The 27,976-nt window shown below is 42.9% G+C and overlaps 2 protein-coding genes across 7 annotated transcripts in view; one reads left to right on the forward strand and one right to left on the reverse strand.

Annotated features, from left to right (window-relative positions):
* mfge8b (milk fat globule EGF and factor V/VIII domain containing b) overlaps nucleotides 1-27,976 on the reverse strand; it is a 48,931-nt gene that overhangs the window by 15,400 nt on the left and 5,555 nt on the right. For 4 of the 6 annotated variants that reach the window (XR_013790060.1, XR_013790061.1, XM_079501493.1 and 1 more), the window contains exons 2-5: nucleotides 16,293-16,415; nucleotides 15,824-15,955; nucleotides 14,956-14,988; nucleotides 1,762-1,875 (exon numbers count right to left, since the gene is read on the reverse strand). Coding sequence is in view for 4 of the 6 variants with exons in the window: in XM_079501493.1 (XP_079357619.1) it covers nucleotides 1,762-1,875; nucleotides 14,956-14,988; nucleotides 15,824-15,955; nucleotides 16,293-16,415 (402 nt within the window). In the remaining 2 variants the exon portion in view is untranslated. The remainder of the gene's footprint in view (nucleotides 1-1,761; nucleotides 1,876-14,955; nucleotides 14,989-15,823; nucleotides 15,956-16,292; nucleotides 16,416-27,976) is intronic. The other 2 variants (XM_079501495.1, XM_079501494.1) reach the window with 1 other exon arrangement.
* LOC306923417 (monoacylglycerol lipase ABHD2-like) overlaps nucleotides 26,478-27,976 on the forward strand; it is a 46,761-nt gene continuing 45,262 nt past the window's right edge. Inside the window, exon 1 of the mRNA XM_079501498.1 lies at nucleotides 26,478-26,846. The gene's annotated coding sequence lies outside the window, so the exon portion shown is untranslated. The remainder of the gene's footprint in view (nucleotides 26,847-27,976) is intronic.

Below are 27,976 nucleotides of genomic sequence, written 5' to 3' on the forward strand. Positions count from 1 at the left end.
TGAGATCAAACATCGTAGCTGAAGTGAAATGCGAGGCCTTAAATCAGTCTGACTGTTGGAGTTCCGGTGGGGAGACAATGGCGAATTTTCATATTTTCTGTGGTTGTGGTTCCATTTTGGAAGTGTGACCAAGTGGTTGGGTTTTTACATATCTCTGCCCGGAGGAAACTCATAACTCCAAAATGTTAATTTTTCAGGAAATTAAAAATATACATTTTTAAGGAAATGACAATATATTTTTTAAACAATGCAATACTGCCTCATCAAAGTTGGTGTTGTGACATTAGATATTGTCAATTACTTGCATGAGAAGGAGAGAGGTGGTGGAGTTAGCTGCCTTACGAGACAGTTTGAGGGTCCAATGGAGTTGAGAGGTTTTGTCCAAAGTGCTTTTTAATACTTGCTATTGGTTCAATATTTTTTAACCAACACACATACATAAAGGGTGTTCAACAGCACTGATTTATGAAAAAAATAAGAGTTAGGTGGTTTCCACCTGACAGCGACGAAATATAACCTACAGGACTGTTTCCCAAACAGTGGGTCAGGACCAAGCTGTGGGTCGCGGATCCATTTCTGTGAGTCGCAAGTGAATGTCCCTTTATTTTTGGTTTCCTAAATTGTGTCATTAATAATGTGTATCCTTAGTGGGCAGAGTATATATTGATTCCTCATCTGAGCACTTAAACCACATCTATTGACGAGTGTAACAAAGAGAAAGCTTGGATGTCCTCCCAGTGCCATTACAGTACCTTACATTACTTTAACTTAATGCAGCCTGCTGCTGCTGCTCAGGAACACCATGCCAACTCATAATGAGCTAGTGTGTGTGTGTGTGTGTGTGTGTGTGTGTGTGTGTGTGTGTGTGTGTGTGTGTGTGTGTGTGTGTGTGTGTGTGTGTGTAATGAGAGAGAGCGAGACAGACAGACAGACAGACAGACAGACAGACTAGACTACTATTGGCTATTTTCAAATAGCCCATGTATATTGGATTAAAGTGGTAAAACAGACTTTGATGCTGCGTTTTTAACTCAAAGTTTTGCTTCTGGGGGTCCCTGGAACAAAATATTTTGAGATGAGGGTCCATAGCCAAATATATATAATGTTGGGGGTCCCACATGAAAACGTTTGAGAACCACACTTCGTGCACAGTTCAGTTGGCCAAGTCATAGACCGTGACAGATGCAGAGTATGCGGAAGTGCCGTTTACTTTACACCTGTGCTTTGTGGCCGTGATACGTTACTGACGTTACCTTCTCCGTTTTCAACCCAGCTTTCTGGGTCTGCGACTACTGGCCAATCACAGCAGGGCCAGCTTTTGCAGTTTCCCTTTTCCGTGACGTGATTGTGAACCATGAAAACACGGTCAGTGGCCAAAGACACATCGCTGTCTGCCTTGAGTGTCTTTACTGTCTTCGTTAAAAATGTACGGTTAGTGTGTGTGTGTGTGTGTCACTCGGACTCATGTCGATATTCATGGAGAAACAACAACAACACAGACGGGTGGCGTTAGACGTGAGCGCGCCACAGGCTTACATTTTTGTAGAATCGGCCTCAGGTCTAATGAGGCGCCTTAATGGGCGAACTAAATGTAGGCCTACTGGGGACCCCCTGGAACCCCCTCAAGGACCCTCGGACCCCATACTTTGACAACCACTGGACTAGGGTACATGCCATATACTCTGATCTTGCACCTTGCTAAATGCCTACATTGTAAATCGTGTATGTGTCAGAGAACTACAGTAAAAGGTTTCTACTCACGCAGTTGGCAGTGTTTGCCCACGTAGGGGGAGGGGCAGCGGCAGTTAAAGTCTCCGTCCAGGTCAGTGCAGCGTCCTCCGTTCTGACATGGCCGAGCCTCGCATTCGTTCACATCTGGAGGACAGAGCAACGTCAGCATCACTGTGTGTTTCATGTGATGATGTCAAGTTGTCAAGTGATGTCAAGTTTCCGTGACACTATACAGTTAGTTAGTTTATACATGCAGCAGAGAACTGTAGAAACGGCCTGTTAGGGAAGTAAGAAGGGAGAAAGTTGTGTCCAGAGAAGATCAATGGTTTGATTCCCCTGAGTGAAAGGCAGAGTGGGGAAAGATAAAAGATTATCAGCTTCCTTTCTTTCAACACCCATCCCTCAAAACATGCGGATCAGTATACTGGCTTCTTTTAAAACAGGCCTGAAAATCCACCTTTCAGGAGTCCAAAGTGGTAGGTAAATATTCACTTCTCCCCCCTTTTTTCTACTCTGTGTATGTACATATAGTTTTATATTTTGTAATGATATTGACCCGAATGGGACCCAAAAGTATTCCATCAATCAATCAATTCTATTTTCTCAATGCTTTATTGATGAGCGTAAAGAAACCTGCGGTTCTTTACATGGCCTCTAGATGGCGGCCTCGTCAACTATATCTGTTCGTCCAACAAAAGTCTGTGGTTTGGGGCAGAAGAGTGTTGGCACGGCAACAGAGCAGGGATTGGGAAGGACATACATAAGAAGAATGGAATGAGACCAAACTGTTTCTCATCCGTCCATCGCCTACAAAAGGGCTGCCAGCGTCACCAGACTGCATTTCATTTCAACATGTCTACTGTTTACCATTATCTGCTGCTAATGCTGTTTACCATGTCTTCTGTTCACTATACAGTTGTTCAGCAGTGGTGGGAAAAGTACTCTTAAGTATTAATACTGCAATGTACTAGAAATACGGAATATGGAATACAACATTTACTTGAGTAAGTACTGGTATAAAAATGTACCAAATGTAGATAGTAGACTAAGGTCCCATTTCACAAGTTTGCAAATGTAAAAAATTAAAAATGTATGAAAATCTTTTGAAAATAGCAGATCTACAAGCTCACAATGTGTCGCATCGACACATTGTGATTTGTGAGCTTGTAGAACAGCTATTTTCAAATGTCTGAAATGTAGATTGTGGTTGATGTATGTGTTGTAGCACACACTGTTGTAGTCTACAAAGAAAATAGTAACTAAAGTTTTCAAATAATTGTAGTGGAGTAAAAGTATAATATTTGTCTCGTTGGGATGTAGTGAAGTAGAAGTTAAAGTACAGAAAATTCTCCAGCAAGTAAAAAAAGAAGAAAAAGTACAGTACTTGAGTAAATGTACTTTACACCACTAGTGTGGATGTGTGGCTGAAAATTAATTTAATAAAATGTCATTTAATTTAAAGCTAAAATAAAAAGAGTATTTTGCTCAAGGTGCAAGTGGATGAGGCATCATGGGAAACACACACACACACACACACACACACACACACACACACACACACACACACACACACACACACACACACACACACACACACACACACACACACACACACACACACACACACACACACACACACACACACACACACACACACACACACACACACAGCTCCTTAAATAGAAACTTCTCTAAAAATACATTTTCAAATGGAGTGAAAACGGCGTGATTATTATGAATCTCTGTCGACTGTACATGCTGTAGGCAGATGCTACCTCACTTTATGACAGTGAATTCTCAAATATTATACTAAAGTATTCTCAGTGGCCCGGACCGCTGGTCTTGCGGTTCGGGCATGATGGCAACTTTCATGATGGAGAGGGCCACTATATTTCAACTTTCATGATGGAGAGGGCCACTATATTTCAACTTTCATGATGGAGAGGGCCACTATATTTCAACTTTCATGATGGAGAGGGCCACTATATTTCAACTTTCATGATGGAGAGGGCCACTATATTTCAACTTTGATGATGGAGAGGGCCACTATATTTCAACTTTCATGATGGAGAGGGCCACTATATTTCAACTTTCATGATGGAGAGGGCCACTATATTTCAACTTTGATGATGGAGAGGGCCTCTATATTTCAACTTTGATGATGGAGAGGGCCTCTATATTTCAACTTTGATGATGGAGAGGGCCTCTATATTTCAACTTTGATGATGGAGAGGGCCTCTATATTTCAACTTTGATGATGGAGAGGGCCTCTATATTTCAACTTTGATGATGGAGAGGGCCACTATATTTCAACTTTGATGATGGAGAGGGCCACTATATTTCAACTTTGATGATGGAGAGGGCCACTATATTTCAACTTTGATGATGGAGAGGGCCACTATATTTCCACACTCACTCCAGGGGGGGCACATTGCATATACTGTCGGGCAGAAAACCTCTTATCTCTGCATTTTATTTATTTATTTTGAAAATGAATGCCCTACTTCGTCATTCTATGTCACACAAAAATTCTATGTCATACTAATTCTATGTCATACAAACAAAAAAATAAATGTTTGCCATGGACCTACAAAAAAAAGCTGACAATAATTATTACCAGAAACACAATATACTGTTCTGTACAGTACAGTGGTCAAGGGACTGTAACTCTGAGTGTATAAATGGAACCAAACGGGGGTCCTTGAAAAGTCTATAAAGTGTGTCCTATAGACTCCTAATGTGCCACAGTGTCGTAGTAAATCAGTGTCATACATATTCTGAAGGAAACCTGACATTCAGTAATTGAGTCATATGATCAACATAACAAGAACAAAACATTTTCCACAGGCAACGACAAATCTTTGCCACGTCCGTGACATATTGATGACAACTTACCATCAGATTTACTACTTGCACACACAGTGGGCAGTATTATGCGTGTCTTAAGTACCAGGTCTTATTACTTAACTTAAGACCTGGAGGCGTGATCAATGCCACTTGGATATTCTGAGTGGCCAAACAGCATTGACCACGCCTCCAGGTCTTAAGTTAAGTAATAAGACCTGGTACTTAAGACACGCATAATACTGCCCACAGAAGTGTGAAAACACAAAACAGCAATAACATAGAGTCAGCTGCTTGTTTGATTGCCTGTCTGTCTCTCGTCAGGGAGAGGATTGACCACCAGGACAGACAGACGCACAACCTGGTCAGCTGTCCTGCTCTGGATCTAATCTAAACAGTGAATGTTTAAATCTATGCAGCATTATGTGTTAAAACTGCAATCCTTAACTTGTCTAACATGTAAGATTCGAGCCTACGTCCCACAAACACTGAAAGTGTCACCACTGAGCTAACAGAGCTACTCGGGGGAGAAACTGAAACTTTTGTCCATCAGACAGTACCACTTGTGAACCAGTTGTGGGGTCTTGCCCACACAGGATCTAAAATGCTCAATAGAACCGCAGGGAGAACAATTACAACCACCTCAGTTGTGTTCGTTATATTATATTAACGTACTATACTCAAGGTTCAAGGTTTCTTTATTTTGTCTCCCGAAGGAGAAATTTGTCTTGGACACCAAGGACCCGCCCTGCAGAATACAAATACACTCTACAATCATTACAATACAGATTGGTTAAAATACAACTTTATTCACTAAAAAGATGACATAGTGGAGGTTTAAGTTATGTTAGTGCCATATACTGCAGTTTGTGTTGTTTTAGCTCTAGGAGAAATGGTTTAGAAATCTCTGATATTATTTAATTTATTTCTGATATGTTGGTAGGTCTGCATTTAAAAAACATTCCAAACCAATTAGACCATTATGCATCAGGCTAAAGTAATCTGCTTGTTTTGTCTGTTGCTACAGATACAGTATGTGGTAAATAAATACAATGACACTCAATGACGCACGCACGCACGCACGCACGCACGCACGCACGCACGCACGTCACAGCATGATGTGAAAAGCCAATACGATGTGAAAAGCCAATACAACTCTACAACTCTCGCCTGTTTGCAATCTGATCCTGATCGATACAGATCCAAGGTCGATTGGTTCAACATGGAACTTCTTACACATGGAGCCTCTGGGAGCTCTGATTCTGTCATCTGGGAACTCTCATCGGAATTAATTTCATGGTCACACATGCATCACAAGATTACAGGTGTTAAAAGACTGTGTGAAAAATGATTGTGCTAGCTCTCAAATAGCAGTTACTGGAAGAGTTACAATAGGGGAAAAAAAGAGAAAGAAGAAATGAACACATAGAGCACATTCAAATAACAGGAAAGCACAGCCAAATAAAATATCCAAAGTCCAACGTACATACTGTACGTTGGGCAGTGGTGGCCTAAGGGTTAGAGGAGCGCCCTTGTTGCCGAAAGGTTGGAAAAATCTGGGTGGGGAAGTGATTGTCATCACTCACCCAACACCGCTTAAGTGCCCTTGAGCAAGGCACTGAACCCCCAACTGCTCCCCCTGGAGCTGCTTAGTGGCCAACAGTATAAGACTGTGGTTGTACTGGTCCCAGGTTTTAATGTGTGTGTGTGCGTGTGTGTGTCTGTGTCTGTTTCTATGTGCAGGGCGTTGCTGAAAATGAGCACCTGTGCTCAGCTACTTCCCTGGGTAAATAAAGGATAAAAAAAACATTTTTTTTTACATGATTACAAATTAGCAATGAATGGATAGTTGGCACTACGAATGGCATAACTGCTTCTCGTCAGAGTTTTGTGTGCAATGTGCACGGTTAAAATGACATGCTTAAAGAAATGAAAAACAGAACTGAAAAACAGAGCAGGTAACAGAGCGGTATAAAATCACATCAAATAGAGCAGCTGGGTGTGAACAGTGAACAGTCTGAATATACAGTAGAATGGTGCATTTATAAAGCACCTTTATCCAAAGGCGCTTTACAATGATTGAGCATTACATTCACCTATTCACACACCGATGGCAGAGGAAACCATGCAACGCACCAACCTGCTCATCGGGAGCAATTAGGGGATCATTGTCTTGCTCAATACAAGGGAGCCTGGGTTCCCAAGCGCCTGCTCTACCTCCTGAGCCACTGCCAGCCACCCTGTACATATAGTCTAGTAGCCAGCCCATAGAGCCCCATTGTGAACCCGGACATGTTGAGTACACCAAGGTTTTATGTTAGAAATGTTGAGTATGGGTCCCCAGCATGTAGAAACTGCCGGATGCTAAAATCGGCCAATGTCGTCATCACAAATTGATGATGTCAGCACATTTGGGCAAGTGGGCATGGCCGATTTAAGCCCAATGAGTGTTTTTTTGCAAAACTAATGCTTGGAATGGATTCAGCATCATGAAAACCCCCTAGTTTGACACATCACATGCTAGATAAAGCATGATGAAATTTTTAACATTTTGCCTTCTATCGGTTGTTAATGGTATGGTCACATATTATGCCAATAATGAAAATTGCTCAACATATGCATGTTAGCATCCGGCAGTTTATACATGCTGGGGACCCATACTCAACATTTATAACATAAAACGTTGGTGTACTCAACATGTCCGGGTTCACTTTTTGGCTACTAGGCTAATACAGTATGTATAATATATTCAGCTTCACTGTACTGTACCCATATGTGTCCTGTATATTCATGTCGTAACAATCATGTGTCTGTGAACAATCGTTGGTATACTGTAAATTGTAGCGACCCAATGGAGGATTTCTGTGTATTGCAATCTGTGTGTAGGGCTGGGAAGTTGTTGCTGCCCGTGTCTTAAAATGGAGAGTTACTTGTTAAAATGGAGAGTTAATAACCGGTGCCCTTTCTAAGTCTCAGATTGGAGAATAGAGTCCATGCATCTAAACTGAGGATCACGTCTCCGCCTCTTGGAACCTTATGTTGTGATGTGACTTTAGATCTGAGCCGCTCTCTTCCTCTTCCTGCACCCAGCCAGTCCTAGCCACACACACACTGTTCTGGTTCGTTGACTGTACCGTTGACTGTACTTCGTCTTCGTTGTTCTCATGGTCGGATTTTCGTTTCCCTTTTTTAACCTGGGTCAAAATAGAGAAATTACATATTTCTCCTTCCGTTGTGTTGGCTGGGCCTAAAGTGGCACTCTCACCGGTTTAAAAATGGTGTGTGTGTGTGTGTGTGCATTTCTTTAAAAAGGATCAGAGTTAAACAAACGCATTGTGGTGTTAAGACTGTGTGCGTCATTGGTTGGTTTCTTTCTTTAATCAATGGCAACATCAAAAAAAGTAATTATATATTCCTGACCCTCAAGTCCATTCAGGTTTAAGGTTCTTGGCGTGGCACAGGCTACTGAGGGGGCGGGCGCCCCATGCCAGCATGGCTGCCACATTAAGGCCACAATGCATGTGCATTGTGGCATTGTGCTGTACAATTTTGAGGTATTATTTTATACTTTACTTGAGTATTTCCAATTTCCAATACTTTTATATCTACTCAACTGCGTTTCAGAAGCAATTATTGTACTTTTACTATTATTATTACAAGACATATACATTAACCACTTCAGCCATATATACATTTTGGCAATTTGAAAATAGTCGAAGTGTGTCACATTGCAGCGCATTGTGAGCTTGTAGATCTGCTTCTTTCTAAAGATTGTTATAGATCTGAAAATTTTAAATGGGACCTTCTGTATAATTAGTACTTTTGGTACTGTATGTACATTTTGATGCCAATACTTTGAATTCTGGATTTTTTACTTGTAACTGAGTATTCCTACACTGCGGTATTGATACTTTAAGTTAAGTAAAACAGTACTTTTCCCACCACTGGCCACAAGGCCCGTTTTATAACATGTGCTACATGAATGAGAAGTGTAATTTTCTATGTGGATGTGTACTGGTCTGGAGACTGGCTGCAGTCCACTGGGAAAGTACCGTCACTAGTTCAGACCAGATTACTTTACTTAAGTAAAAGTATCAATACCACAATGTAGAAGTACGGTAGTACTTTGTTACAAGAAGAATGCCCTGTAAGCATTCCCCAGTCCTACTAATTAGTAGGACTGGGGACTTTTTGTATTTATTCATAGGTACTGTAAGATGTATTCTGGATGTTGTATTTGCTGGTCCAAAATGTAACATTGACGATGTGGTATTGAAGTGTAATTTTATTTCTGCCTCTTGGCCAGTTCCCACTTGTAAAAGAGACGCAGTTACTGGTTTAAATAAAGGTTAAATAAAATAAAAAAAGCAAGATTTACTTAAGTAAAAGCATTGGCATAAAAATCTACTTAAATACCAAAATAAGTATTGTATTGAACATTGGAAATACTCCAGTAAAGTAAGAAATACCTCAAAACTGTAGATATTTACTTTACACCACTGCCCAGAGGTGAGTCACAGAATGTTCTGAAAAGGTTATTTTAGAAACATAAACCTGAAAGATGAATGTCATCTATTACATAAATACAGTACTTGCAGAGGGCAGCTAACTGCCACATAGTTCGACCACTCACATTATTCATGTTAGCGTTGTAAATGTAATTTGAGTTGATAGGACAAACGTATAAATAGACGCCGCCAACAACATAGCTTCACAACAGTCACAAAACAGATGTCTTGGTGTGTAGAAGTACATAGCTAGATGAAAAGTGTGAAATTCCTGCTTGTTTTTATTTTTCCCTGGGGTTTTTACACTGCATAGACGAACCAAACATCGTGTTATTTGTGTCTGAGTGGGAATTATCCTGGATGACACGCCAGCGTTCTTCCATTACAGATAATATTTAAAATATTTCTGTCTTGTCAAAAACAAGAACATGTTTGGTTTTTAAGGGACAGTGTGTAACTGCAGTCGTTGGTTGACAACAAGTCTATAAATTACCAGCAACCACACATGAGTATGAGTAAGGAGGCTCTGTTCTAACCCATGACACGAGAGGTACTGTAGCTCTATTATTTAGGACCAGACTGAAACTATGCAGAAAAGAATGTTTGTTGACTACCTTTTTTCACTGACAAAAACTAGGCTATAAAACTAAGACTAAATAATATATTTGTGTGTCTGGAGAAGAGATCCAGTAGAACTAAAAGACAATTAGTGTGTTTACGCTTGGGTGTTGTGCTCTGTAAATAGCAGATCTACAAGCTCAGTAGCTCACAACATCTGTTTTCAGCATGCAACCAAGTGTAAAATCCGCCATTACGATGTCATCAAGGCCCGCCAAAATACATTATAGTAGACACAATCAAATGTAGATTTAATCGACTAAAATCTTCTGGTATCTAGTCAACTAAAACTAAGACCAAATGTAAAAACATTCCAGATGACCACAACTAAATGACACCGACTGTCTGCGTATAACAGTTGGGGGTTGACGTGTGCAGGTCTCTGTGCTCAAGTCATCATGCTCGTTTCTCCAGCTAATGTTGTGATTTTAGGTAAGGAGGCTTAAGTACGTAGCTCTGTAAATACACACTGTCAACAGGTTAGTAAACGGCATTATGCCTGGAGTACAGTACCACATAATACAGGTTCACACACACCACACACACACACACACACACACACACACACACACACACACACACACACACACACACACACACACACACACACACACACACACACACACACACACACACACACACACACACACACACACACACACACACACACACACACAGTTTCAAATAGAACATGCACACACTCCACCCTAGGGGGCAAGGATCCCAGTCAGCCCACACCACCACAACATCCTGGGAGGGACTGAAATCAAGTACAACAGCGCACACACGCGCACACACACACACACACACACACACACACACACACACACACACACACACACACGCACGCACACGCACGCACACACGCAGTGCGTGTGTGTGTGTGTGTGTGTGTGTGTGTGTGCCACACACACACACACACACACGCTGATGTCCTCAAATATACCAGAAAGTAATAATGACTGCTGCCTTAATCTGCGTTGAGAATCTGGCTGGACGAAAACCAAATTCACTCACTCAGCCATCTGCTCTGACTGACAACATGTGTAGTTTATTACACATTCTCTACTTAGTCACTGATCTTTATGGGCATGGGTGTCAAATCAATAGTTGCCAAAGTGTCCTAATGCTCATGATCTGTGGTCCTACACACAGTTCACAATAGTAATCAGATTACATGTCTTTTCTCCTCACTTTGCCTTGTTGTAATAATGTACTAGACTGCAGCCAACCACAGATCATAGACTCACTCCTCTCTCTCTCCCTCTCTCCCCATCCACTGAGGTCTCCATACACTGAGCCAAATAAAGACTGCATGCTTTCTCCATCTCTATCCCTCTTCCTTCTCTCCCTCCCTCATTCCATCCAGGTAGCAGTGACCCCTCCCTCCCTCTGTGACTTTCACCCTGTCTTTTCATTTTCAGTCTCTCTCTCTCTCTCTCTCTGACAGGACAGTCCTGACTGTGACACTTTATTCACCGCTACAGCTCTGTGTGCTTTTCCACCCGGCAACAGCACAGGGACTGACGTTAATAATGGCCGTCCAGAGCCCAATTTCTACTGGTTGGAGGGATAAACTGAACGTATGTGCGTGCGTGCGTGCGTGCGTGCGGTTGTGTCTGTAATATACAGAGCATGTTTACACTAAGACACACAATCATACCGGGAACAATCCAATGATGTGTTTGAATCTCTTACATGCACAGCATCAGTATGATTGTGGCAGTAACCCAATTTTACATTACATAACGATGTTACTCCAAAGTCAGGATCAGTGAAGTCATTACATCACATGGCTAATGTATTCAGACACGTGCACTTAAAGAAACATGAAAGAAGCATTAGTTAATGATTCATGTCCAACTAAACTAAAAGGATTTGGGTTGGGAAACAGACATCTTCATCAAGTTTTGCTTAACCTGATTAAGAACAATTAGGATACAGTTTGATGCACATGTACTGCATAATCAATTAATTAAGTGATGAATGATAAGTGAGTATAGAATTAGGACATTACACTACACAGTATGCAAGCAGCATTCTCACATTCTCACACACGCACACACACACACACACACACACACACGCACGCACGCACGCACGCACGCACGCACGCACGCACGCACACGGACACTATAATTAGGGAGCATTAGAGCCGACAGGCCAGCCATCAGTAAAGGTAAATGAAGCTGTAGTACTGACAGCTCCTCATGTACTCGTGCTACCTCTGCCTTCAACTAATTAGTGTAAAAGCTCTAGCCTGGAGGTGATCTTAGGAATAAAGCTGACTCTCACAGCCACAGTGACAGTTGTGTGGTGCCACAACAGTGGCAGTATCTTAACCTTGACCTTAGCAGTATCTTACCTTGCATGGCTTCCGCCGCAATCGGTGTATGAATGGGTGAATGTAATGCCCAATCTATGTAAAGCGCCTTGGATAAAGGCGCTATATAAATGCACCATTTACCAATTACCATTTTATACAAACCACCTATAATTAGGAGATGCAGTGAGGATGATGGGAATGATTGTAAACCTCATAATCATCTCTGAGGCTACATTTATATTACAGTGATGTATATACTGTACCTGATGGAAACATTTGTCACATCTTTAACTTAAGTAAAAGTATCAATACTGCATGCAATGCAAGTACTGTATAAGTCCTGTGTTGAAAATAAGCTTGCGAAAAAGTACAAAAGTATCAGCATCAAAATAGACTTGAAGTGCCAAAAGTAAAAGTACGTATTGTCAAAAGTTCAAAATGTATACAAAAATATTTTGAAAATAGCAGATGTACAAGCTCACAATTGTTCGCATCGCGACGAATTGTGAGGTTGTAGATCTGCCATTTTAAACGGTCGAAATGTATATACGGCTGAGCTGGTTACATGAATGCAGTACAGTAAAAGTCCAATATTTGCCTCTGAGATGTAGTAAAAGTAGGCTGTTGAACATTGTAAATACTGAAGAAAGAAAGAAAATGTTGTCTTTTTTTAGCCACATTTTTGGAAATGTGCTCGAAATATGTGCAGCATTTGGATAGAAACTTGATGACCGAGAGATGAGTGGCAGAAACGTTTCATATGTCCATATTGTGGCAGTTGAGTGCACAGTGGCTTAAACACACATTATCATAAACTGTGATTTGAGGCTCTCCTCGAGGAGAAACTTGGCCGTGAACTTACAAGTCATACGGGAATGCCGGAGGCGTATTTAAGTACAGACTGGGGGCACGATAAATTACAATGACATGATAAATTGTTGCACCATAACTAACTGGTGTAGTAGGAGTGCGGCTTGGGAGAAGGAATGTGCCGGGTAACACGTCTCTGGTATGCGAGGACTATATCTCTCTGCCGGAGATGGGAGGCATCCGCTCATCTCTTACCTCAAACATCTGTCAACGATGCTCTCCATAATTATCCCATTACATCCAGCAAGAGTGAATGTCAGATTGGGTGAAGTGATTAAGAAACGTTGGATGATGACACTAAAAATAACTGGGTTTTGACGTGCAAGTCTCCTGTTACATATAGAAAATAAATTCCCTGTGACAATGATCTCCTGACAGATGTACAGATACATAATGAATGAATTGCATTTTTAACGCTTTTCCAAGTGCTCAAAGCGCTTTACAATGGTTCATTCATTCATACATTGGGAGGTGAAGCGGCGAACAGTCGACGCCAGCGTCCTCACTTCCCACATTCACACACCAATGGTGGCAAGCTCACACCAACCGACTCATTGGAGGCAATGTAGGGTTCAGTGTCTTGCCCAAGGACACTTCGACATGTGGACAGGAGGAGCCGGGATTCGAACCGCCGACCCAGGGATCATTGGACGACCTGCTCTACCTCCTGAGCCACAGCCGCCCAGTAAAGTTATGCATCTCTCTGTAAAGAGATATGAAATGTCTAAAACCTAAACATTGCAATAAATGTATCATTACACGTTGCAGGATGGTTTTGTTTGCTACTTTTGATCCATTCATGCCTCTCCTACGCACCTCTCTCATGAAATAGATGTGCAGAGTGGCCTTCTGTTCAAAGTCTCAAGGCTGGCATTCAAGACTTTGACCTTATCTCAGTCTGGGCCTGTGGCTGAACTGATAAGTTCCACAATAACTCCCTGTTGAGCCTGCCTCTAGCCTTGGGGAGTATACTGCTGACTCCCACAGTGTGTGTGCGTGCGTGTGCATGTGTGTGCGTGCATGCTTGCGTGTATGTGCGTATATGTGTGTGTTGCTGTTGTGGTTCCCATGTCACATGACAAGGAACGAGGCAGAAAATAATTAAAGAGAAAGACACTCCCTGCTAGGTATTAATTAAAAAACTAGCCATTCATACATTGCATACGAGCACAATCTAACTTAAACAATAAAAACCCATAATCGACCACTATACTCGTCAATGGCAATGAACTGTTGGATTTGAATGGACGACTATAGTCGACTCGTCAATGGCAGTGAATGTGTCAAGTGCTACTTTACTGTTACAACTTTAGGCTTGAGGTTCAAGTTAGGGTTTGGTTAGGGTTAGCTGTATGTGTGTATGTATGTATGTATGTATGTGTATATGTGTGTGTGTGTGTGTGTGTGTGTGTGTGTGTGTGTGTGTGCGTGCGTGTGTGTGTGTGTGTGTGTGCCAGGACAACGCTCCACACGTCCCAAACTCTTCTCCCTTCTGGCTCCAAAACTATGGAATGCACTTCCCATTACAACCAGAACTGCAGCCTCACTCCCAACCTTCCGCCGTATAGTCTGAAAACCCACCTCTTCAGACTCCATCATGGCCCGTAGCACTTGCCCTAGCCCCGCCATTTTTATGTAGACATAGCACTATAAAGTATACTGTACATGCATAGTTACATTATATAGATATTCCACTGTTAGGTTCTTAGCTTACGTATGATTAATGATAACTACTTCTTATGTATGTGATGTATTGCCATGCTTTTTCTTCTTGCTTAAGAGCGTCTGCTAAATGCCTAAATTGTAAATTGTGTGTGTGTGTGTGTGTGTGTGTGTGTGTGTGTGTGTGTGTGTGTGTGTGTGTGTGTGTGTGTGTGTGTGTGTGTGTGTGTGTGTGTGCGCGTGCGTGCATGCGAGCGCGCGTGCGCACAGTGCTCTGCCCCGACATGCAGTTAGAGTATGAGAACAAAGAGCAGCCTATAGATCTGTGGAGAGACAGGGACCAGAAAGTCAAGGACAAGGAGATCTCTCTCAACAGTCATTTCAGTTTTCTTTTACCTTTCTTCACACTCAAGTCAGCCCCTTGGATACCTAAAGAGTATCACAAAACAAACACAAAACACACCACGTTCAACACACGCCTACAGAAATACAGACCGTGGCGTGTACAAAATGTACATGAGTCTCTTCTAGACCTAGAGGTGTATAAAGAGCCAGAGAACTGTTTCCCAAACAGTGGATCGGGGGCCCATCTTTTGGGTGGAAGTACCCATTTTTAAATATTATTATTTAAAAAGATATTCACCAAAAATCTCCCAAATTCACATTCACAATATATTGTTGAATCTATTAATTAGAGGGAAGTAGTGAAAATAGCAGATCTACAAGTAGTGAAAATAGCAGATCTACAAGCTCACAACATGTCGCATCGCAACGTGTTGTGAGCTTGTAGATCAGCTATTTTCACTATATGGGTCCCGGGGAGACATCACTTTTGGGTCTCGAGCGTTTGGCAACCACTGAACTAGAGGAGTCTACAGACCTACAGTTGGGTGCCACCGATATTGTCCCTTATCATTTGACCCATTTAGGCCTGACCTCAAAACTTTTAAAAATCCTTCTAAATCCTTCTTGAAATCCTTCAAAAATAGCAGACCTACAAGCTCGTAGCGCGCCACTCGGTGGCGCGCTATGAGCTTGTAGATCTGCTATTTTTCAATAGCTAAATTATAACATAATGTTTAAAACACCAAAAGGGGTTCCCACCCAAAATGGGTTAACTGTCCTTTTGCGCAGATCACGCAAACCTCAGCAAAAAGAAAAGGACAATATCGATGGCCTCCAACTGTAGGAGAGTTTTTGACACCCCTCACCTAAACTCCTATTAATTTCACACTTGAGGTTCATAACCAGCAGAGAGACTTACTGGTCTGACAGTGGACTCCCTCGAAGCCCTGCTGGCATTTGCAGACGTACTCGCTGAAGACGTCGCCTCTGCGAGACTGGCCGGTCAGTTCACAGATGGCATCGTTCTTACAGGGGTTGGGAGTGCAGGGCCCTGGGAGGAGGGAGAGGAGAGAGGTGAGAGAAAGAGGAGAGCAAGAAAGGAGAGCCAAGTTGGACAGGAAGTTTAGCAGACATTTCTGTTTATTGGGATGTGAGAGCATGTTGACATACGAGCTCTCCCCACGTTGGCACGTTGGGTTAGCGCCCAGGGTTACAGCTTAGGCAATTGGCACCGGGTAAAAAAATAAAAAAAAAGGGTTACAAAATCGTGGGATAAAAATTACAAAATGAAAATGAATCTGAAAAATCTGTCTGAGAAAAGCTTTCGTTTGAGTTTGTAGCTTCAACTGTACTAAAGACAAACTTCAATGTCAATGGGAAATTCCTACCGCTTTCGGTTTCATTGCATTTGTCTCCGGTGAAGCCATCGGGGCAGATGCAGATGAACGGAGCTCCAGCTCCAGTCACACATGTCCCTCCATTGCTGCACACGTTCACCTCACAGTAGTCAGCTACGGAAAGAGACAGACATGGTTTATAATAATGTTTGCATTTTAATAATAATTCCTTTCTTCCTCTAAATCAAATTCCAAGAAATTGAAACTCGAGAACATAGTCACTGGAAAGATCAGGAAAAGTAGTCATTTTCACTTTTTGTGCTCGTAGTACTTATTTCACTTTCATACAGGTCTGAAAAACATCAACATGCTGAGTGGGGTTCAAGTGGTTAAATCTCAACTCGGGTTTCAGCTCCATGCTCCCCAGAGCCAGGAAGCAAATGATCCCTCCCTGTCCAGGTCCATCTATCACAGCTCCAACATTTACTACAGCTCAGGAATTCACCTGACATTCAATGACTGAACAGACTGGAAGTCTGTTCAATGATGTTGGATTATTCATACAGATAAGTGTATATGTAATAAGGGGAAATATAGCTTCAAGATGACACTATGACAGATTGTTATTTCTATAAAGCTGATTTTCTCATTATTTATTTATGTTATATTATTATTATTATGTGAATTATTTAATCATCAAAGCTAAGTGCTGGTCCTATATGCACAAGTCTAGAGTGTTATTGTGTCCTTTTTGTAGACTTAACAAACCAAAACTAACGGTGTGTGAAATATCTAAATATCTTGTGTGTTAGGAAAGTTCAGCTAAAGCTAAACTAATAGCTTTGTTTCCCCCTCCGCTCCACATCCTCTGCAGCAGCGGCATTTACTTTGCTGTGTTATTGAATACGGAGAGGAAAACTGCTGCGAGTCAGACAGACCGTGCCATGGAACAGCTGAGCAAGCCATCAGATCACACCAGCCAAACACAAAACAGATGCTGGATGCTTCCACACAGGAACCACCACCACCGCTGCTGCTGTCTGGACTCAGCAGCTCTCTGGGCGCCATTAGTGTCAGTGATCAGGGGAAAACACAGAGAAGCAATGAGTGGGTTTGATTCTCTGCTGCTGACCCCTACAAAAGATCAGTTTGTCCTTTCAATGGAACTAATGCGGTTAAAAAAAGAGTGGTGTTAAGAGTTGGGATGGGAACCAGAAACAATTATGAGTGATTTCCTACTAAGAGCAAGATAAATCTATTGACACATGAAGAATTTACAGGGATTTAGTGTTTTCTTGACATTCAAAAAGGATGGGGTTAGTGTCCGAGATACAGAAGCGATAAATTAAGAGTTCTATTCTGTCCCGAGGACGGTTATCCTGCCTGTCCCTGGTAGGGATTCTATTGTTAACAACCGTTTTCCGAGAGAGACATGCATTCACCTTCTCACTTTCCCCACATCCACAAAAGTTGGTCAGGGGTCGAGGTCACCTAGGAATCAAGGTACTGGGATTTAGTGCTTGCCTTGCTCAAAGACAGAGCCTTCCTTTAACACTTGGGTTCATGGTGGTCAAAACCGCAACCTCCCCAATTACAGGACAGTACTATCCAAACCACTGGGCCACACCGCAGTTGTTTTTCCAAAAGATTGAGATAAGAGCAGTAATCTAAAGTCACACCCTTGTGTTTTTAACACTGCGGGAGCAGCAGGCAGAGAAAGCACTGCTCCAAAAAAAGTTAACCCTTATTTTGAATAATTGTCAAGGAAGTCGAGGTTTCGGTCGCCGAGTTTTAAATTGTTGGTTCACCCACCGCACTGTCAGTCATACAGGTTAAAAAAAGACATCTGACCCAGATTTTATATATCCTTGAATGGCAGACTTCCTCCTACACTGAATATAAAGCTAAGCCGTAGGAGTCGATAGGGACCAGGATTCTTAGACGGCTGCTGTAGGAACGGGTAAGTATTTCAGTACTGCTGAGGGTGTAATTCTGTGGTCCTGCTCTGTGTTTCCCACATAGATCATGGTTGGCACCTCAGCGACAGACCTAAAACATCCTGCGTCTTTTTACTCCCCAATAAAACAAAAAACAACTCCCACCAAGCATGAACGCAAACACCACTATCTTCAAGTATACACACAAGACTCAGCTTCTCTACCAGGCATTATATAAATGAAGAGTAAATCTCTCTGTGCATGTCCATGTTATTCTTAAGTGTCCATATCTCGTACTCTCTCACTCTATCCATCGATCTCTTGTTTTTTTTTCACATAAGCAAAGTGAACAACGTGGCATTGTGGGAAGTCTAAATCACAAATAAGACAAGCAGATGCTCAAAGAGTGGAAACAAAATAGAAATAGAAGAAACAGGGGGATCGTTTGAAGTTCTTACTACACTGAATATGTGACCCTCTTTAGCACAATGAGCGAGGCCATAAACAACAATGGTGGAGATTGAGAATTGTTACGGACCGTTCTAAAATGGTATATTTATCATACCATTTACCAAACTGAATCATAACCATAATAATAAACAAAATAACGGTGGCTGCCGTTACAGAATTCTTATGTGTAACGGCGGCTGCATTATGTGTGAGTATGTAGGGCAGGTAGCCAGTGGTAGCCAGTCTTCCCATTAATTTCTTAACAAAGAATTCAACCCTGGCATGAACGGAAAAAAATCTTATGTTCATTTAAACATAAGAATCCTTTAAATGGGCACATATGTTTTCACTATGGAGAACCTGTACATATAATCCTATACTTTGTCTATTCTGCCTGTTACATCCTGTTTGTGTGTTAAGTCGCCGTGCTGTCCTGTATTATCCAGAGTCAAGGCCTACAGCTAGTCTTTCATCTCAGGAGAGACTGTTAGGAGATAGCCCACCACAGACACATCATTATCCAAGTTATTGCCCTGTTTATCTGTGGGAAGGAAGCAAGGAACCCAACCTCCTGCTCTTCCTACAGTCAGAGGACTTATGGCAGCTTCCCGGCAGGAAATTGGCCCTGTATGTGCCAAGGAACACTAGTGTTTCCCTATCGGAGTGGATTTGAATAGAGCTGGGGAAATAAAAGTTTACAACACATGTACGTTGTAGAAGGTGGGACATTCCCTTTAGGAAGATACTGGGTAACACTTGCAGATAACGTTCTGAAATAATGATTAACTAATGATTAACTAATGTATTAGTTAATCATTAGTTAATTTCATGAACCTTATCTGCAAGTGTTACCAAATACTGTTTAGTCCCAATTAAGGAACAAGCACTACTGCTGGGAGCAGAATAGATGAATTATTGAGTGGTGCAACCACTCCTATAGACAGCTATGTGTGTCCCTGGGTCTGTCCCTGGGTCCCTGGGTCTGTCTGTCCCTGGGTCCAGCGGCGTCGAGTCCGGGGGTGCTTGAGGGCTGAAGCACCCACTGACACAATGGGTCGCGTTTGGAAAAAGCGCACTGTGCAATGCAAACTAGGTGAGTGCGCTCCCGCACTGGGGGCGGGGCGGGGGGCACCCACTGCCGTTATAAGAACTTTCCGCGCCTGCCTGGGTCCCTGGGTCTGTCTGTCCCTGGGTCTGTCTGTCTAAGCACAAAAATAGTGTTATAGCGTTTGTTCACCACCAAGTGTCCCTGTTGCACAGCCTAACACACAGACAGTACAGTACAGTACAGTACAGTACAGTACAGTACAGTACAGTACAGTACAGTACAGTACAGTACAGACGGGTCTGATTTTTTTAACTCGGTTTTTCTCCCCAATTTAGACGTTATGCCAGTTAATTCCTCCCCACACACTTTCTGTGCGTTGTCACATGCTGTCGTACCTTACTGGCTCACCTGCCAGTGAGGTGCCCCCACCGGGAGGAAGTAGCACCTCCGTCCTACTGCTCTTGCCCAACATTCTCTGCTGACAGGTGCCGCCCAAGCCTGTAGGCGTACGTGCGTGCAGTGACAAATATCAACCTCCCCGCTCAGCTTCCCTCCCCCAAACACGGGCCAATTGTGGCCACAACCAAAAACATTTTGCACAATTAATTTGTTCTGTGAATTAAGTGAAGAACAGAGCTCTCAAAGTCCTTCCTATTATGGGAATGGTGGCTCTACAAATGACCCAAACAAATGTTTATCCAACTTTAGGGCTGTGGTTTGGCATGCCTGACAATGAAGGGGATTTTCACTGTTCACTTGCAGGTTTCACAGAGAACATATTTGTAGATGTAAAATAAAACTCTTAAATTACAAGGTTTGTTTAATAGGGAAAAAACAGGGCTGGTTATGTTGTTCCCCATTATCTAGAATTATCTCTTTCTCTCCCTCTAATGAAAGCAAAATACAGAAGTAGAAAAACTTGTTACCACAAATCACACACACACACACACACACACACACACACACACACACACACACACACACACACACACACACACACACACACACACACACACACACACACACACACACACACACACACACACACACACACACACACACACACACACACACACACACACACACACACACACACACACACACACACACACACACACACACACACACACATTTCAGTTTTGTTTGCTGTGAAATGAAAATCACTGGAGGAGGTTAAGTTTCATATCTAAAGATATGAAACTTAAGACACCTGTGCCAGACACCTGTGCCTATAATTTGTTTGTTGTGAAATTAGTTTCATATCTAAAGAGTGTCACATTATAGTGAACATAGAACTTGACATTTTCATTATCTATTTATCTCGTTTAGTCGTCACTACAGCTACATCAGGGATGGGCATTGGGCAACCATGACCACCTCAGTTTCACCAGATCTGGTGATCAGATCTGACTACTGAGGTGATCAATTGGAATGAAAAAATAACACAGTTCCATTGTTGTTTGATAAAGGCATAACATGTTTCTCAACAAGACAAGCAATGGTGGCTTTTCACTTTCTGGTACCTGTATGTCATTGACAGCCTTGGAAAGCAGCCAAGTGATCATGTTCCATCATGAATCACTGATACACCTGGAGTCACTATACTAGTAGCCTGGAACTCACCTATGCTTTCTATGGCATAGGCAGCTCCCGGCAGGATCCGCCGGCAGAAACTATGCGCAGCTGCGCGACATGAGACTAATTAATTAGAGCGACAGAGAGAGAGAGAGAGGAGTGTGTGTGTGAACATGTGTGCGTGTGTGTCAATTTAACAAAGGTGCAGACGATCAGAAATCAGCAGAGAGTGAGAGATGTTTGCGATACTCTATGCCGAATTGAAGTGGACTCGGACCCAGACTTTTTTTTCTCCCTGGAAATAAAAACGTCTGGGTTTCCGAGGCTACTATACTAGAGGCTTCATTTCATTATACCTGACAGGGAGGAGTCTCACCAGGACAGGCCAACACGTGCTGAGGAATAAATTATCTTACTGCTGAACAGACGCTCTGACTGACTAATGTAGAAGTCACTAGTAGTGAAATAACAAAATACAGTAAAACAATCTCTCCTTCTAGCTTCTCACCCACGAACGTTACCAAGTGTGTTCGTTGGAGTGCCCAGCCAAGCCAGGGCAGCATTGCAAAAAAGCAGAAAGATGATGTGTTGGCACTACAACATGTACCAACCAAGTAACTCTGTGTTGGTGACGCGTTTGGATGATGTCACCGGAACATATTCGGCTCACTGGCTTGCAAAGACTTCTGGGAAACTGAGGCGCAATGCAAACTCTATGGGAGTCCAGGCACCGCCCGTCATAGACATATAAACGTAGATGCCCTTTCCGGCTCTGAGGCCCGTGCTTCCCTCTTTCTGGCTGCTTGTTGTTGTCACACGGCGGATCATTTTTTAAACTCCATTAGAAACAAGCACACCATTTTAAAGTGGATTTTCGTGAAAAGGAACGACAATAATGACCGGGTGCTTCTTCAAAGGTTAGTGAAAAGAAATACTAGGTGGGATTAATCCAGCAGTACTGTTTGTTAACTATACAGTACACAACATTAGCTTGGTGTTGAGTCAACTGCTGAGAGAGTTTCAATTCAAAAGGAAATGCAAGTGGACAGTCCATTCCTCTTAAATATCATCTTTACTGAGACCGACAGTAGTTAGGAGACAGCATAGGACAGGTCGACAGTAGGAAAGCTGAGAGGGAGACAGCATTCGATAGACATGTCGTTGGAAAGCTGAGAGAAAGCCAGCGTAGGAGAGACAGACAGTAGGAAAACTAAGAGGGAGACAGGCAGCATATGGGGGAAAAGACAGTAGGAAAGCTGAGAAGTACAAAGTGTAGGAGAGACAGACAGGAGATTAATGTGAGGTTCCTTAACCATTACAACATAATTCTGGAGGCCTAGTGGAGAGCAATTTCCTCATGGTCACACACAAAGGTAATTCAGTGTTTAAAGTATTTTACATAAAGCATTAAAATGGTAACCGAGACTCGAAGAGATTGAAGAGATTAAAAGCCTCACTAGCGGCCTCTAGAAGCTAGAACCAAAACTGGACCAAATTGGTCTAGCCAATGACTAGTCTAAACTAAGTATGCGCCCCAATTTGCAGTGTTGCATTGTGCGTTGTAGTGAGAGTGAGTGAGAGTATTCTGATGTGTTTGTTTGCCTAACTGTGTTTGGCTCACTGAATGAAAACTGAAAGTGAAATGCCTGCCAGTACAGGGTCAACCACGGTGCTTCTTTGCTATTGGTTGACGCCCGGGCAAAGTTCAACTGTTAAACTGTGTCCATGCTTATTTACTTTACTTTTTTGGTTGAGACAGTGAACATTAAAGGACCACTTCACCACTTTTCAACATCTCTTCATATAATTGGTCCTCACTAATGTTCATGATAAAACACCACCATTTTTTCCTACTCAGTCTGTGTCTCATAGGAGGGCTTTGGGCAGTTCGGACACCCGTCCACCAGTGACATCATCATTAGGCAGATTTTTTTTTAAACAAGATTTGGTTTAAAATATATTTAGATTTTTATTATTGTGAGAACGATGGCTTCAACTTTTGCATTGCAACTTTTCAGGGGAAAAAAGCCTGCCGTTTCTATTAGCTTGGATTCACCATCGATGATGTCACTGGTGGACGGGTTTCTGAACTGCCCACAGCCTTCCTATGAGACACAGACTGAGTAGGAAATAATGGTGGTATTTTATCATGAACATTAGTTAGGACCAATTATAGGAAGAGAAGTTGAAAAGTGGTGAAGTGGTCCTTTAATGAACACAAGACAGGTGTAATACATAGCATACACATCATGAGGAGCAAGTGTAAATGCCGGATTTAGCAAAAGCTACTTTCCTTCCTTAGTCCCCAAGGAAACTTGAAACAAAACAGACAATATAACGCAATATGCATAACGATAAAACATTTCAGACATGCTGAAAGTGTTGCGTAAAAACGCCACAACCGCACACTCTACCCCGAAGGTCCCGTATACATATGTGTGACTGAGTCTTGTTACCCTTGTCTAACTCTAAGCCTTTTTAACAGGGACAAGTAAAAGTGTTACTATTTGGGGGTTGACAAATATTCTATAGTCACAGAAAGAGGCCCAAGAGGAAATTAAGGCCATAGGGTCACCAAAATCACATGAATGCACTCAGCAAGTTTCACGGCAAATTAGATTTTGAGATATCTTACGTAAAAAGAAGTGAGAATTTTGGCCTGATAGTGCACGGCACTAGACCAGATTTAATGTGACTACCAGGCTCCTTAGAAGGCTGCTAGCTGAGCTAGAAACATTCACTTGCACTAGTACCTCCCAAAATAAATATATAAATAAGTGGCAAGCCTCATTTAATCTCCATGGGGACAGGGAGTTATGCAGAGTTATGTCTGTCTGCTCCAGCTATCGCCACAGATTGTTGTACTTTTCCCTGTCCATGTGAGTCATGCTCCATGCCTTTCCCATGATTCCTCTGTTCCAAGAATGAGGTCCAAATACAAAGAACACACAGCCATGGCATGCAGACCCACAATAATACCACACCATGACTCACTCCTCTAATCACGCTTGGGACTCTGCAGAGGCCTGCAGCTTTACGTTAGTACAGTATGTGGGTCTGAAATGACGTGACAGAATGTGAATAATGATCTCTGTTCAGCTGATCTGAGGTCATGTATGTTAGTGAAAGGTTTCAAGACATTGAGCACAAAATGACCCCAGATTCTGACAAATATGACAGTGCATGTTTAAGTGGCAAGACTAGAAGCTTACAGGGCTGAGGATTCACTCCATATTAACCTTTCGTCTGAGAGGATCAGAGCCGCTCTATGGGTCAACCTACGGCCAAGTGCCTGCTCATCGTTTCGAAGAATTGGTGGAAAAGAACAGGTGCATGTGCACACACACACACACACACACACACACACACACACACACACACACGCACACGCACACGCACACGCACACGCACACGCACACGCACACGCACAAACACACACACCAGGCTGACATGACAATGTGACAGTAGTATATTAGTCGTGCAGTGTAGCCTGGTGTAATGACAACAAAGGATGTTGTGTCATGTGTGCGTGTGAGCGAGAAAGTGAAAGAGAGAACATGGAGCACTTGGGAGCCGCTGTTTGCGTGAGTGTGCAGAAAAATAGTGTGGCGGTCGCTCCCTAGGTGGTTGGGGGGATATAAGTTCAGTTGAGGTGGGGTTGCTAGAGGGTACTGCGCCTGTGTGTGTGTGTGTGTGTGCGCGTGCGTGCGTGCGTGCGTGCGGAGGGGGTGGGGGGTAGTGCAAGCCATTTGAGGATAAGTGGAGAGTGAGAGGACATGATGGTGATGGTGGGGGGAGGGGGAAATGAGCAGAATAGGAGGCCTGATGTCTCTTTGACGACTTGGCGGTCTCACGTTAATTAATTGGCCGCGGGAAGGAGCCTGCGTTCAGAGGGAGCACCCAGAGGTTAAAGCTCTTTAGTCTGAAAGGACTCGGTAATATTAGAGATGACACGGAATAATACCCCTGGAATGAGCTCATTAAAGGTTGCCGTTTGAAATGTCCTTACAAAAGGACAAGTTAGCTTTCAGGCCAGTGATGTATGAAGAACTATACGCACGTACATGTGCAGCATGAACATGTGAATATGTGGTTATGTCAGAGTAAGGCTGCAGGGTGTACTGATCTGTAATATACTGTATGCAATTTGTATAATACTAGAATTTCGCCGCCCTTCGGGCGGCGAATCCTAGTTCCGTGGGCAGCGCAATGGGAAGAAGGAAATAGCGGGATTTGACAGACTCCACTCCAGTATTGTGCCCTTGACATGTAGTAACGGATGGGTATTATTATTATTTGTTGTATTTTCACATCAAAGGAAATTAATGTAAATGAAAATAAGCAGACATGAAACTGCTGTTTACTGTTTTTGTTTGCTTACAATAAATTACTGTTTTTGGAAACCAAAAGCTGTAGAGAATGGAGCAGAACATACTGTAGTATATTTTTTGGGGGACCTTGACTGCATTATAGTAGGGCTACATTATTTTGGATTGCGGATTGCAGTGACCCCACATTGTTTGTTCGGGAACAATATTTGTAGTTACAATGAGGGCTACATGAGCCGAAGGGAGAGAAACACTTCGCCTCTCTCCAGTCCGTGCATATGGTGCTGGTACGGATCGCATCGCTGACTGACATAAACACACCGTTACAATTCAGAGGCACTTCAATAAGAAAACTCAACTAATAACGCTTGTGTGTGTTAATCTGCCCGATGCTGACGTTAGTATATAATGTTTAGATTGTTTTCCTGGCTGAATAACAACGGCTCGCATCGCTGACTGACATAAACACTCCAATTCAGAGTCACCCCGCACGCACACACACACAGAATCCATGCGCCTCGGTGCGTCGCAGTTGTCATGTTTCCATGAATTAAACGGGTCGCGCAATTGTCGTGTTTACATTAATGAAACTGGTGGTGCAATTGTCGTGTTTGCATGAATTAAACGGTGTATTTATGTAATCGCGCCGCTGTCCATCCAAGTCCGAATCAGTGTGTGTGTGTCTGTGTGGGACTGTGTGTGTTGTGGAAGACGGGGAACAATGTTGCCAGGGTCGTGAATTGTAAGCGAGTTGTAGTGTGTGTAAGTAGCGTGGTGAAAGGCTTTGTTTCTGGTTCTGTTTGCTTGTTTCTGGGCCTGTTTTGATAGACCTGGCAACAGTGGCCCGTGTGTGTGTGTGTGTGTGTAGTGTTGTGTTCGTGTTGTTCTTCTAATGTGTGTGTGTGTAGCGTGTAACTTCCGGTGTTGCAGAAACATAAAAGCTCTCGTGGGTCACGTGGTTGGCTTTGAGCAAATGGGAGAGGGGATGTAGTGTTGCCAGGTCCGCGTATTGTAAGCGAGTGGTAGTGTGTGTAAGTAGCGTGTTGAATGGCATTGTTTCTGTGCTTGTTGTCATAGACGTGGCAACAAATTAGGCGGGGGTGTCGGTGCTTGTGGCGTGTTTGTGTTTATTATTGATATTGATGTTGTTTGTGAGTCTGGACGGGAGCCGGCTGTAGTGGCAGTGCGATGACAATTTTTACGCGGATGGTGTTCAGTGTGGGCGTGCTGCGCGACATGAGGAGATAGCCGTGGATCGACGCGGAGGGTAAGTCTGTGACGTGTTAGTGTGTTTAGTGGGTTATTGCAGTGTGTGTTGCAGTGTGTCAGACACTCTTGGAGTGACGTAGTAGCTGGTGGCTTTTGTTCCTGGGTTGGGAACAGCGTTTTGGGCACACCTTTTCAATTGTATAATAGATGTTTGTGTCTATGTGTGTCTATGTGTGTAGTTAAATCAGTATGCATTTGTGAGCACATATGTGCCATAATGCCAGTGTGTGTGTTCTTTAGATATGAAACTTAACCTCCAGTGATTTCATTTCACAGCAAACAAAACTGAAGTGTGTGTGTGTGTGTGTGTGTGTGTGTGTGTGTGTGTGTGTGTGTGTGTGTGTGTGTGTGTGTGTGTGTGTGTGTGTGTGTGTGTGTGTGTGTGTGTGTGTGTGTGTGTGTGAAAGTGTGAGTGTGAGAGAGAGAGAGATATGATCTTGAGGCCTTGCGCTCTGCCACGGAGACAAATGCTGTGTTGAAGCATGTAGCCCGCTTTATCAGACGAATCTGATCATTTGTCTAACGAGCCACACCACGTGTGTGTGTGTGTGTGTGTGTGTGTGTGTGTGTGTGTGTGTGTGTGTGTGTGTGTGTGTGTGTGTGTGTGTGTGTGTGTGTGAGTCTTCTGTTACATGCATGCATCATATTTTTTGTAAAACTTGCATTCTGCCATGTTTGAAGAGTGTTAAAACCAGCCATAGAGAGACAGTGATGCAAATAGCCTGCATTGAGAAAGGACGCAATCATGTCACCCTCCGGGAGTCCTGGGATGCAATACTGTACTCAGTACTGTACTCTAACGTCATTGAAGTAGGACTCGTAAAATGTCCCTGGGATCCATCTAAAAGACCACCCCTGGGTCGCGGGACCCATTACATTGAAAACCTATTTACATCACTGGAGAGAGAGAACCTATGCTGCAGCCTGCAGGTGCACTTTGTGTAATCTGAACTCTCTCCTCCACTCATAGAGCCATCTGCCACTCTAGAAATACCCCCCCCACCCAACACACACACACAGACACACACAGTTGCCGCTAAAAAATACTCACTCTACTCTACACTCTACCACTACTGCGAACTTTGGAAGCCAATCTTAGCCAATCAGGATGGAGTATGAAAAATCTCA

The sequence above is a fragment of the Electrona antarctica genome (genome assembly GCF_951216825.1).
Source record: "Electrona antarctica genome assembly, chromosome: 5".
Lineage (NCBI taxonomy): Eukaryota > Metazoa > Chordata > Actinopteri > Myctophiformes > Myctophidae > Electrona > Electrona antarctica.